Source organism: Tursiops truncatus, chromosome 4 (assembly GCF_011762595.2).
Source record: "Tursiops truncatus isolate mTurTru1 chromosome 4, mTurTru1.mat.Y, whole genome shotgun sequence".
In the NCBI taxonomy this organism is placed as follows: Eukaryota; Metazoa; Chordata; class Mammalia; order Artiodactyla; family Delphinidae; genus Tursiops; species Tursiops truncatus.
Window position 1 is genome coordinate 74,518,422 of NC_047037.1, and position 13,735 is coordinate 74,532,156.

The following is a 13,735-nucleotide window of genomic DNA, read 5'->3' on the forward strand; positions in this document are numbered from 1 at the left end:
GGGATTGCATTGAATCTGTAGATTGCTTTGGGTAGTATAGTCATTTTCACAATACTGATTCTTCCAATCCAAGAACATGGTATATCTCTCCATCTGTTGGTATCATCTTTAATTTCTTTCATCAGTGTCTTATAGTTTTCTGCATACAGGTCTTTTGTCTCCCTAGGTAGGTTTATTCCTAGGTATTTTATTCTTTTTGTTGCAGTGGTAAATGGGAGTGTTTACATAATTTCTCTTTCAGATTTTTCATCATTATTGTATAGGAATGCAAGAGATTTCTGTGCATTAATTTTGTATCCTGCTACTTTACCAAATTCATTGATTAGCTCTAGTAGTTTTCTGGTGGCATCTTTAGGATTCTCTATGTATAGTATCATGTCATCTGCAAACAGGGACAGTTTGACTTCTTTTTTTCCAATTTGTATTTCTTTTATTTCTTTTTCTTCTCTGATTGCCATGGCTAGGACTTCCAAAACTATATTGAATAATAGTGGTGAGAATGGACATCCTTGTCTCCTTCCTGATTTTAGAGGAAATGCTTTCAGTTTTTCACCATTGAGAATGATGTTTGCTCTGCGTTTGTCGTATATGGCCTTTATTATGTTGAGGTAAGTTCCCTCTATGCCCACTTTCTGGAGAGTGTCTATCATAAATGGGTGTTGAATTTTGTCAAAAGCTTTTTCTGCATCTGTTGAGATGATCATATGGTTTTTATTCTTCAATTTGTTAATATGGTTTATCACATTGATTGACTTGCATATATTGAAGAATCCTTGCATTCCTGGGATAAATCCCACTTGATCATGGTGTATGATCCTTTTAATGTGTTGTTGGATTCTGTTTGCTAGTATTTTGTTGAGCATTTTTGCATCTATATTCATCAGTGATATTGGTCTGTAAGCTTTTTTTGTAGTATCTTTGTCTGGTTTTGGTAACACGGTGATGGTGGCCTCATAGAATGAGTTTGGGAGTGTTCCTTCCCCTGCAATTTTTTGGGAAGAATTTGAGAAGGATGGGTGTTAGCTCTTCTCTAAATGTTTGATAGAATTCACCTGTGAAGCCATCTGGTCCTGGACTTTTGCTTGTTGGAAGATTTTTAATCACAGTTTCAATTTCATTACTTGTGATTGGTCTGCTCATATTTTCTATTTCTTCCTGGTTCAGTCTTGGAAGGTTATACCTTTCTAAGAATTTGTCCATTTCTTCCAGGTTGTCCATTTTATTGGCATAGAGTTGCTTGTAGTAGTCTCTTAGGATGCTTTGTATTTCTGCGGTGTCCGTTGTAACTCCCCCTTTTTCATTTCTAATTTTATTGATTTGAGTCCTCTCCCTCTTTTTCTTGATGAGCCTGGCTAATGGTTGATCAATTTTGTTCATCTTCTCAAAGCATCAGCTTTTAGTTTTATTGATCTTTGCTATTGTTTTCTTTGTTTCTATTTCATTTATTTCTGCTCTGATCTTTATGATTTCTTTCCTTCTGCTAACTTTGGGGTTTGTTTGTTCTTCTTTCTCTAGTTCCTTTAGGTGTAAGGTTAGATTGTTTACTTGAGATTTTTCTTGTTTCTTGAGGTAGGCTTATATAGCTATAAACTTCCCTTTAGAACTGCTTTTGCTACATCCCATAGGTTTTGGATCATCATGTTTTCATTGTCATTTGTCTCCAGGTATTTTTTGATTTCCTCTTTGATTTCTTCAGTGATCTCTTGGTTATTTAGTAACGTACTGTTTAGCCTCCATGTGTTTGTGTTTTTTACGTTTTTTTCCCCTGTAACTCATTTCTAATCCATAGCCTTGTGGTCAGAAAAGATGCTTGATATGATTTCAGTTTTCTTCAATTTACTGAGGCTTGATTTGTCACCCAAGATGTGATGGATCCTGGAGAATGTTCCGTGTGCACTTGAGAAGAAAGTGTAATCTGCTCTCTTTGGATGGAATGTTCTATAAATATCAATTAAATCTATCTGGTCTATTGCATCATTTAAAGCTTCTGTTTCCTTATTTATTTTCATTTTGGATGATCTGTCCATTGGTGTAAGTGAGGTGTTAAAGTCCTCCACTATTATTGTGTTACTTTCGATTTCCTCTTTTATAGCTGTTAGCAGTTGCCTTATGTATTGAGGTGCTCCTATGTTGGGTGCATATATATTTATAATTGTTATATCTTCTTCTTGGATTGATCCCTTGATCATTATGTAATGTCCTTCCTTCTCTCTTGTAACATTCTTTATTTTAAAGTCTATTTTATCTGATATGAGTATAGCTACTCCAGCTTTCTTTTGATTTCCATTGGCATGGAATATCTTTTTCCATCCCCTCACTTTCAGTCTGTATGTGTCCCTAGGTCTGAAGTGGGTCTCTTGTAGACAGCATATATATGGGTCTTGTTTTTGTATCCATTCAGTGAGCCTGTGTCTTTTGGTTGGAGCATTTAATCCATTCATGTGTAAGGTAATTATCGATATGTATGTTCCTGTGACCATTTTCTTAATTGTTTTGGGTTTGTTTTTGTAGGTCCTTTTCTTCTCTTGTGTTTCACACTTAGAGAAGTTCCTTTAGCATTTGTTGTAGAGCTGGTTTGGTGCTGCTGAATTCTCTTAGCTTTTGCTTGTCTGTAAAGCTTTTGATTTCTCCATTGAATCTGAATGAGATCCTTGCCAGGTAGAATAATCTTGGCTGTAGGTTCTTCCCTTTCATCACTTTAAGTATATCATGCCACTCCCTTCTGGCTTGTAGTTTCTGCTGAGAAATCAGCTGTTAACCTTATGGGAGTTCCCTTGTATGTTATTTGTTGTTTTTCCCTTGCTGTTTTCAATAATTTTTCTTTGTCTTTAATTTTTGCCAATTTGATTACTATGTGTCTTGGTGTGTTTCTCCTTGGGTTTATCCTGTATGGGACTCACTGTGCTTCCTGGACTTGGGTGGCTATTTCCTTTCCCATGTTAGGGAAGTTGTTGACTATAATCTCTTCAAATATTTTCTCGGGTCCTTTCTCTCTCTCTTCTCCTTCTGGGACCCCTATAATGCAAATGTTGTTGTGTTTAATGTTGTCCCAGAGGTCTCTTAGGCTGTCCTCATTTCTTTTCACTCTTTTTTCTTTATTTTGTTCTGCAGCAGTGAATTCCACCATTCTGTCTTCCAGGTCACTTATCCGTTCTTCTGCCTCAGTTATTCTGCTATTGACTCCTTCTAGTGCAGTTTTCATTTTAGTTATTACATTGTTCATCTCTGTTTGTTCTTTAATTCTTCTAGGTCTTTGTTAAACATTTCTTGCATCTTCTTGATCTTTGCCTCCATTCTTTTTCTGAGGTCCTGGATCATCTTCACTATTATTATTCTGAATTCTTTTTCTGGAAGGTTGCCTATCTCCACTTCATTTGGTTGTTTTTCTGGGGTTTTATCTTGTTCCTTCATCTGGTACATAGCCCTCTGCCTTTTCATCTTGTCTATCTTTCTGTGAATGTGGGGTTTTTTTTCCCCACAGGCTGCAGGATTGTAGTTTTTCTTGCCTCTGCTGTCTGCCCTCTGGTGTATGAGGCTATCTAAGAGGTTTGTGCAAGTTTCCTGATGGGAGGGACTGGTGGTGGGTAGAGCTGGTTGTTGCTCTGGTGGACAGAGCTCAGTAAAACTTTAATTCTCTTGTCTGCTGATGGGTGGGGCTGGGTTCCCTCCCTGTTGGTTGTTTGGCCTGAGGCGACGCAACACTGGAGCCTACCGGGTTGTTTGGTGGGGCTAATGCTGGACTCTGGGAAGGCTCATGCTAAGGAGTACTTCCCAGAACTTCTGCTGCTAGTGTCCTTGTCCTCACAGTGAAACAAAGCCACTCCCCGCCTCTTCAGGAGACCCTCCAACAGTAGCAGGTAGGTCTGGTTCAGTCTCCTACAGGGTCACTGTTCCTTCCCCTGGGTCCTGATGCGCACACTAATTTGTGTGTGCCCTCCAAGACTGGAGTCTCTGTTTCCCCCAGTCCTGTCAAAGTCCTGCAATCAAATCCCACTAGCCTTCAAAGTCTGATTCTCTAGGAATTCCTCCGCCTGTTGCTGGACCCCCAAGTTGGGAAGTCTGAAGTGGGACTCAGAACCTTCACTCCAGTGGGTGGACTTCTGTGGTAACATTGTTCTCTAGTTTGTGAGTCACCTACCCAGCAGTTACGGGATTTGATTTTATTGTGATTGCACCCCTCCTACCGTCTCATTGTGGCTTCTCCTTTGTCTGTCGATGTGGGGTATCTTTTTCAGTGAGTTCCAGTGTCTTCCTGTTGATGACTGTTCAGCAGTTAGTTGTGATTCTGGTGCTCTTCCAAGAGGGAGTGAGCACCTTCCCCTCTTTTTGTGACGTTATTATACATATTACATTTATAAATGTTATAAACCCAGCATTAGATTGTATCACTTTTTATAAATTTATGTCTTTTGAAGAAGGTGAGAGAAGAAAGCAGAGTAAATTTAAGTTTATAGCTCTTGTTATATTCACCTCCTTATTTATCATTTCTGGATGTTTTCTTCTATTCCTGTGCATTCAGGTTACCATCTGGAGTAACTTCCTTAGCCCTATACAGCATTACTCTTATCTCCTTTGTGCTGTCACTGGAAAATATGTTACATTTCTATATGTTATAAGCTCAGTAGTACAATGTATACATATTATTTTATACAATGGATTTTTAAATCAGTGACGAGAAGAAAGAAGAAGAAATTTGCACTTATGCTGTCTTTTTTTTTTTTTTTTTGTGGTACGCAGGCCTCTCACTGTTGTGGCCTCTCCCGTTGCGGAGCACAGGATCCAGACGTGCAGGCTCAGCGGCCATGGCTCACGGGGCCAGCCGCTGCATGGCATGTGGGATCCTCCCAGACTGGGGCACGAACCCGTGTCCCCTGCATCGGCAGGCGGACTCTCAACCACTGTGCCACCAGGGAAGCCCTATGCTGTCTTTTATAGTTATAAAATTACCTTTCCCAGTGCTCTCTGTCTTTTTCGTACAGATTCAAAAGAGAGAGTCTGGGGTCACTCATCTTCATCATAAAGAACTTCCTTTATTGTTTCTCATAAGGTGTGTCTGCTAGCAACAAATTTCCTCAGTATTTGATTACGTGGAAATATATTTATTTCACTTTCATTTTTGAAAGATAGCTTTGCTGAATATGGGATTCTTGGTTGACAGTTTTTTTCCGTTAAGCACTTTGAATATGTTATTCTACTTCCTTCTGGGCTCCATTGTTTCTGATGAGAAATCAGTTATTATTCTTATTGGGATTCCCCTGTGACAACTTCTTTTTCTCTTGCTGCTTTCAGGATTTTCTCCCTGTCTTTAGGTTTCAGTATTTTCACTATGATGAATTTGTTTGTGGATCTCTTTCCTTTATCCTACTTGGAGTTCCCCGAGCTTCCTGGCTATGTAGATTGTTTCTCAATATTTGGGAAGATTTCAGCTATAATTTAAAAAAAATGTTCCTTTCTCTCTTCTCTCGTTCTAGTACTCCCATTATGCATATGATGGTACATTTGATGATGTCCTGCATTTTTCTGAGGCTCTGTTCATATTTCCTCATTCTTTTTTCTCTCTGTTCTTCAGATTGCATAATTTCTATTGCTCTATCTTCAAGGTTCTTCTTCCAATTCACTTATTGTTGACCTCCTTTAGTGAATTTTTCATTTCAGTGATTGTATTTTCCAACTCCAGAACTTCCTTTTGGTACTTTTCAAAATAATTTCTATCTCCTTATTGATATTCTCTGTTTGGTGAGAGAATCATACCTACTTTCACTTCTTCAATTATAGTTTCCTTCAGTTTTTGTTTTTTAAAAAACAAACATATTTATAATGGCTACTTAGAAATCTTTGTTAAATCTGATATCTGGTCACTCTCACAGGCATTTTCTGTTTCTTGCTTTTTCCTGTGTGTGCTTTTTATCCATTTGTTCCCCCCCACCCCGTCATACATTTCTGTTTCTTTTCATAGCTCATAATTGCTTGTTGGAACCTGGACACTTAGATAATACATCGTAGCATCTCTGGGTACTGATTCCCACACTTCTGGGGCTTGTTATTGTTATTTGCCTGCTTATTTGTTTACTGAATGGCTGGATTATTTTAGTGGGAAACCCCTGATGTTGCTCCTCAGGGGATGCAGCCTTGGGTATGCCCACAGTCACCCTGGGATGACACTGGTCTTCGCAGTCCTCTCTTTAACTTTCTCTTTCCCTGACCACACCCAGCTGTTAAATTCCACTCATTTCCAGCTCATTACTCTATTGCTTTCAACAATGTCCTGGGGTATAAATATAGATCTGCTTCACAGATCTATCCAATCAAATCCAAGCTCCTTTGAAGGGACAGTTCCTGAGGTCACTACTTAAGATTTGTTCTGGCCCCAGGAAGTCTCTTTCTCTCTGGCAAACCAGCCTGCCTACTATTTACCCTATATATCCAGTGACTCTAGAAATCTTCTCCCAGTTGCCTCTCACCATAACTTCCCTAAGGGCATTTCTGAGAGTGCTATTGGCTTGAACTTCTCTACTCTCTATTGCAAATAAATGCAGTTGCTTTGGGAAAAGATTTGGGGCTCTCTGTTTCATAGTTTGTTTCTATTCCCAGACAACACTATTTCTCAGCAGTGTTGTGCCCATGTATAGCCTCTGCTCCATGAGTGGGGGCAAGGCAGAAGAAGGAGTCCCCACCTCTTGGCCACACTCACCTAGAACTTAAATTCAGCAACAGGTAGCTTGGACCAGGATAGAAAATGTCCTATCTGGGAAGACAGTCCTTCAATTGGGAGCTGGGGGCAAAGGAGACCTTGTGTTCTTGGTTGCACTAGTCTGGAGTAGCGTTTCCATTTCGTTGAGCTGGGAGGTGGGAGGAAAGAGGGTCCTGGTTCAAATACCAGAGATTCGCTGTTCTTATCAAGTTTTAGTAAATTTTCTTGAATAAATGTTTCATTTGCTGTGTGCACTTAGGACCATTTCTAGAGACTTTAAATGGTTCTTTTAAAATAATGTCCACCAGTTTCACTGGAGAGTAGGTTGGATAGTGCCTCATGCTGTCATACTAGAAGTGGACTCTCTTTCAGAACCTGTAATGCTTTATTTTAGGGTGTTACTATTTTATAAATACATATACATCTCCACAGAACAACAGTTCTCTAACTTTAATATGTACATAAATCACCCATGAAACTTGTTAAAAAATGTAGGTTTGGGGGCCTCATCCCCCAGAGATTATGATTTTCTAGGACTGGGGTGGAAGCCAAAAAGAAATCTACACTGTTAGCAAGTCTACTACAAGATTCTTTGAAAAAAAAATTGTACTGAAAAGACTAATGCATACAAGCTAAGACTCATCTCTTTTTCAACAGGTTTTATGTGTACTAAGAGACTCTGTGGCTATGACAGGGTCAAATCCTGGCTATTAAACATCACAATCATGTGTGTGCCTGTGTGTGTGTGTGTGTGTGTGTGTGCGCGCACGCGTGTGTTCCCCAAAACCTGAGTTCTCTGGGGCCCTCCTTTTTCTAAATTCTGCCTTCTGTTGTGAAAGGCTTTCTCACAAATTCTCCTTCCCCTGAGTGTGGCCTCCTGCTCTGATGGGAGTGTGGGCGATGGAAGTGGGGTCACTTCATCATAGGAAGTGCTGTCTGTTTGGGGGTAGGGAATTACTTGTGCAATCATGGTTTGGGGCTGCTGAGAATCAGAGATGACAGAGGACCCCAGAGCAAGGCTTCTCAAATTGGGGTCAGGAAACCTGCTCAGAATCTTTACCTCTCCTGCACCAGATCTGATTTTTCCTTGGTGCTACCATTTCTAACTTCCCCTCAAAACAAAGAGAGCACCACAGGCTTTGCTGCAATTGGTCTGATTTGCACACCATCAAGTGGCAGTATGTGCCTCTGGTGAGCAAATTAATAGGATTAAAGCAGCTATCAACATGCAGCAGCAGAAAGGCTTCCTACTGTCCAGCTGCACGTGGTTATCACTAATGTGAGTCCTCACAGTCGTAACAATAGAAAATGAGTATCACTTCATATTTTAAAACTCTAGACAGAAACCATTAGCAATTTATTTTCCCCAAAGAACCGGCTAATTAAAATTGTAAATAAGACTGTGTTGTTTGTATGTACTCCTGTGAGTGTCTTTTTCACGAGGAACTGGAGCATAGATGGCTACCTGATTGTTCTGTTGTATGTTACAGTACAACCCGATCCTAATTCCATCTGCCCACACTCCCATCAGAGGAGGAGGCCACATTCAGGGGAAGGAGAATTTGTGAGAAAGCCTTTCACAACAGAAGGCGAAATTAAGAAAAAGGAGGGCCCCAGAGAGCTCAGGAAACCTGGCTTTACGAGGCACTATAAGAAGCCAGAGAATATCTTCCTACTGGATTTAGTAGGTGGGTTATTATTATTATTATTAAAGATCAAAAGAATAGGATTCCCCAGTGGAAACTGCAAAAAAACATGTTATAACAAAAAGCCAAAGATCAACCAATTTTAACCTTTTTCTTTCAGAGTTGCTCGTGTACCATACTCAGTGGGGCATTATACTCCCACACTATCCACATGTTAATAATTGATAGCCTTTATTGGTACCAATTGACAGACAAAATTTAGGAAATTTCTGATTTTGCTTCCACGATTTAATGATATGCAATTATTTCTCAGTAATGGCCACCTCAGCTGGGGTCGGGTCTTTAACTGGTATATAAAACTAGACATGAAAACTAAACTTAAAAAACAGATGAATTATAACTAGATAATCTTCATTTACCAAACAGTATACCTAGGGGTTCTTTAAATTATAAAGAAGAACGGGTACTTTATACAGTTAATTCACAGACCATTAATTACTATCAATGAATGAACAATAAGCATTAAGTCAGTACTGATTATTAATTGAAAAATATACCTGACCTCCCCTCATTTAAATGGAGCCCCTTTTGTTATCCTCCATCATAGCAGCACTTACTCTTCCAACATAAGACTTATTGATTTGTATTTATATATTTACTTATGAGATTATATAATATCACCTGTCTCTCCACTGGAACCTCCGAGGACAGACCATTTTGTTCACCACTATATGCCCAACATCCAGCACAATGTCTAATCCTTAATTATTTGTGGAATGAATGAAGAAAGAAGTCATGAGGTTCTTGGGATCTTATATTGGGGAGGGTGATCGATAGGCTTTAGGATTCCCTTGAATCCCCTGAAAATGCCTAAAAAAAAGTTGTCCACATACATTTCTCTGGAAAGAAGACCCACAACTTTCATTAGATTTCAAAGGGGTCTGTGACCTCCCCGAAAGGTAAGGGATCACTGGCCTATTTCACTGATAAAACAGGATTCAGTAGCAAAGAACTCACCTGTAGCCTGAAACAAAGTACCTGAAAGTAGCCTGAAACAAAGTACCTAAAGCATGTACCTTTACATGGACAGATGTGTGGGCATATGTATAGGTTCTTTTCCAAGAACCGAAAAGGAAATGCCTCAGTGAACTTACAAAACAATCCACATTCTCACTTCCCCTGAGTAACTGATCATTCCTACAGTCACTGGGCTCCAGCAGTAGCTGCTTAAATTCATCTGTTTCTTGGCAGCAACATCCATCACTCAGGCCAGAGAAAAGGAGTCTGTAATTCCCTCTATTCACCTCCTTGGGTTGCTGACATCCGTCTTAGGGGAAGTCCCTTTTAATAAGCAACCTGTAAACCTCCCAGTTAACAAAAGCACGTGCCGCGTTTATAACGCACCAGTTCAGCCAATTTGATCAAACAACCCTGGGATTTCCCTTCCCCTGCCCTGCAGCCAGAGAGGAGAGCCAGCCTAATCAGGCTAAACAGGCACCGCAAAGGGAGACTAGAGATGGGCTGGAACATGCTAACTGGCTGTTGTGTATTAAACCTCCTCTTCCTCCCTCCCAGCTCCAGAAGATGCTTCCCTTCAGTAAATTTCCTCCCTCGTTTTTATTTTTTTTGTCCTGAAAATGGAGACTTCAGAAGTAAATTTGTCAGAGGAAAGGTTTTTGATGTGTTATTAACTCTCAGTTACCCATATTAACAGAGAAGAGCAGTGGTGCAGATAATTCAAAGGTTCTTTCTGTTTAACTTTGTAGTTCATTGTTTTGAAGGGCTTGATGGTAGACTTACCTCCCTAATCATGTTTGTCTTTGCTTCTTATTAAAATGAGTTTGTCTGCCTTAGGGCCAGGCAGTTGGGTGACATGAAGATTCCGGCACAGAATTTGTAAAATTCACCAGGGGAAATCCACAAGGCACACAGATAATCAAACCTGACTAGATCTGAGTTCCTGTTCTTAATCACCTGTGATCAATCGGTTTGCTCCTCTGTGACTAAAGCGAGCCTGGGATGAGACATAATTATAGAAGACTAGTTGGACTAGTCTTTACGTTTAGATGAAGACAAGACTGCTGTGGCCCAAATTGGTAACACAGTCAATCTTGATCTTTTCCCTGCCTGGTCCCACAACCTTCTATTCCGCAGCCAGAGGTCCCTTCCCATTCAAATCTCACGCTGCTCACCTCTACCTTACATCCTGCAATGGCTCCCTGTGCTACTCATTAGGGCTATTCACAAACACCCACTCTCTCCTGCCCAACATGTGGAGGTAGGACCATATACCTCCACCTGCGATGTTAGATGTGGCCGTGTGACTGTGCTGGGTAGTGAAATGCGTCACTTCTAGGTGGAAGGTTTCAGAGCTAGCGTGCGCTTGGCTGCTTGCTTTGTCTGCTGAGGCACTGGCTGCATCTGAGACAGTGGCTGCTCCCTCAGTCTGGGAGTCTCATCGAGTGAGTGCGATGAGCACAGCCCCCATCAGCCAGTGATGGGCATGTGGTAGGAACAAGAAATGAACCTCTATTACTTTAAACCACTGAGATTGTACGGTTCTTACGTCACTCAGCATCTCTATCACCGCACATATCAAGCTGTACCATGACTGTCTGAGTTATCTCCCTAACTAGACACTGAAAACTTGAGGCCAGAATTATTTCTGTGTATAACACAGTCCAGTGTATAACACTGTTAAAACAACTCCATAGAAAATGAAATTATCTTCTTTTCTGGCCTCTGTGATCCTCTGTGTTTATGTTTTTCTAACACCTGCCCCTCTCCCAGTATCACCAGATGAAATGATATGGTGTCTTTGGAGTTCAGATATACGGGGAATGGTGGAGCTATTCTTTTGGACCAGTAGTACAAGCAGGAAGAGCTGGCAGAGGGGAGAGAGAGAGATGTCGAGACATACTTAGGCTGCAGACATTTCAGATACAACGGGTTCAAGGGGCAGACAAGATTTCAAAGTCTTGGGGAGACCACATGGAAAAATTACTATCCCAAAGTGTTAGTTTTACGAGGAATCACAGGAGTCATCTGGACTAGATTCCTGTATCACCAGCATCATCATTATCATAATACCAATATTTACTGATAATGGACTATGTACCAGGCACATCTCCAGCCACCTTACAATTAACTCATTGAATCCTCACGGCAGCCCTATAAGGTGGCTATTATTATTTCCATTTTACAGATGAAGAAATGGAAGCACAGACAGGTAAATTTCCTATGGCCACACAGCTAGCAAACATCCCTCTCTGAATTCAGCGTCTGCTTGAAGTCTCCCCATCCCGGGGAGCTCACTAACTTCCAGTACATCCCACCTCCTGAGCCATGCGCTGCCTCCCCCTCCAACTGCCGTCCCCTGGACTGTTCTGCCTCCTAGACCAACACAAAACAATTCCACCCTCTTCTCTCCAAGGCAGCCCTCCACATAACTGAAGGCAGCAACTGTGTGTCCCGCAAGGCTCCTCTTCTCTAGTCTAAGCAGCCCAGTTCACTCAACCGTTTCCAACGCGCCACAGCCTGAGGTGCCTCTCATCCCAGCTTAGTGACTCACACATGCCAGTGGGTTTAGTCAGCGGAGTGGAACTGGGCACTCTCCTTTCTAGTCCTGCACTGGGCTGATGGCTTCTACAACCCTAGCACGTTCCTTTCACCCTGTAAAGCAGGGTCCGGAGGCAGAAATGAGGCCATAATCTGCTGCGGGAACAGCCGGCTCACCACGTGTCCTGCGCTCGTCCCTGTCTTGGCAAATGGAATGCTACAAGGGGCCGCGTGTTCAGAGTTGCTCACTCCTCCTCAGCTTGGAAGTCTGTTTCTGCCCCCTCCACCGCAGCCCCGTCCCCCTCGTTATTCTCCTGCCCCCGAGAAGAGACCCTGCACTCACCATGGAGTTCATGGCGAAGTGATTGTGCTGCGTCTGGAGGTCCAGGGCGTGCTGGTAGCTGACTCCAATCTCTGTATGGCTCTGGAGGAATAACTCCTTGTTGTGGCTTATCCAGTCGAACATCTAGAGGGGGAAAGAAGGCGCACAGTCATCATGGGGGTATGGGTCCAACAGCAAGGAACTTTCAGAGCTACTGGGAGAAAAGCAGCCTTCCTGCTGGGGCCCAGTGAGGACCAGTCATCCTGCTCAGGGTCGGGGGTGGCCCACACCCTGGCTTCCCAGGAGAGCCCTCCTCCTTAGCAGAAGGCCCTGCCACCAGCCTCCATGTCTCCCTACAGAGCCTAGGGGAAGAGAGAAAATGAGTAAGAGGACCAAGGAGAACGGGGAGGAAGCTGCTCACTTTCCCTAGTTATTTCCCCTTTTAAAAGCTTTTAGAAATCGTCAAAAGCCACGCCCCCCCTCAATGCGTGCTTTAGGGACAGGTGAAGTGGAGACAAGTGGGAGGTTTAATCCACTCCCTACTGCCCCAGCAGGAGAGAGAGACACTTGTTGGAAGCCACAGGGCATCCTAACATGCCCCATCCCACTTACACTGCCCGACCACACGTTGTTGAACTGACTCTGAATGCAGTCACCTTTTCTTGTGACTCCACAGCCTCACAGGGTTTCTGCTATGACCCATGAGGAACCAGCAGAGGAGGATTTTAAGGGTAGAGTGAATACTGCCTAGCACAGTGGGCATTGAGCCATTTTCCTCCCCATGGCTCTGTACCTGGTTTTCATTTAGGTTTCCACCTCTCCCACAGGTGGCCCACTCACTTTTAGGGGAGCTAACCAGAACCTCAATTCCAAGGGAAAGCCTGGTCACTCTAAGGGTTACCCCTTCTCAGGACACCAGATCTAAGCCAATCAGTGTATGACATTTCCTGACCCATGGGATTGTCTTAGAAACGGGAATGTTATCCAATTCAGTACAATAAAACACAAAGGGCAGTTTGCTGGAAGCTCCTGGGAAAACAGAACTGTAGTTGTTTAGCTATGACTCCTCTTCCTCTGATACTGTCATTGTGACCCTGCACCTCAAATTGCTGTACCCATTCTGCTGGCAGCTTGAGGGTGAAGCCAATGGGCAGAGAAAGAGCGTAGCCAAAACAATGGCAGGAAACAAGCAGAGCCCTGATCAAGCCTTGCCTGATCTCCACACTGTGTCTGGACTTGCTTAGTACCTGAGCCAAGAAATCCTCTTTATTATTCAAACTGGTTTAATTTGGAGTTTCTGTAAGTCTCTGCCCAGAGTAGTCAAGTGATACAGCCAGGAAACGTGTTAAACCTCTGGAGAAGAGGATCGCTATACTTGGAACCCATGGTCCATAGCTTGGGATGAGCTAAAGACTGCAGCTCAGTTGCAGAGTAGAGCAGGGAAGGACGGAGCACAGGTGTAGGCTGAGAAGCTGCAAAGATCACGCCAGCTTTCCTGGAAGGCAGAGTCACAGCCTC

The 13,735-nt window shown here is 42.4% G+C and overlaps 1 protein-coding gene across 19 annotated transcripts in view; it reads right to left on the minus strand.

The window, feature by feature from the left end:
• Positions 1-13,735, minus strand: part of KALRN (kalirin RhoGEF kinase) — a 645,891-nt gene that overhangs the window by 389,244 nt on the left and 242,912 nt on the right. For all 19 annotated transcript variants that reach the window (XM_033855735.2, XM_073804132.1, XM_073804131.1 and 16 more), the window contains one exon: positions 12,239-12,361. In XM_033855735.2, coding sequence (XP_033711626.1) covers positions 12,239-12,361 — 123 coding nt within the window. The remainder of the gene's footprint in view (positions 1-12,238; positions 12,362-13,735) is intronic.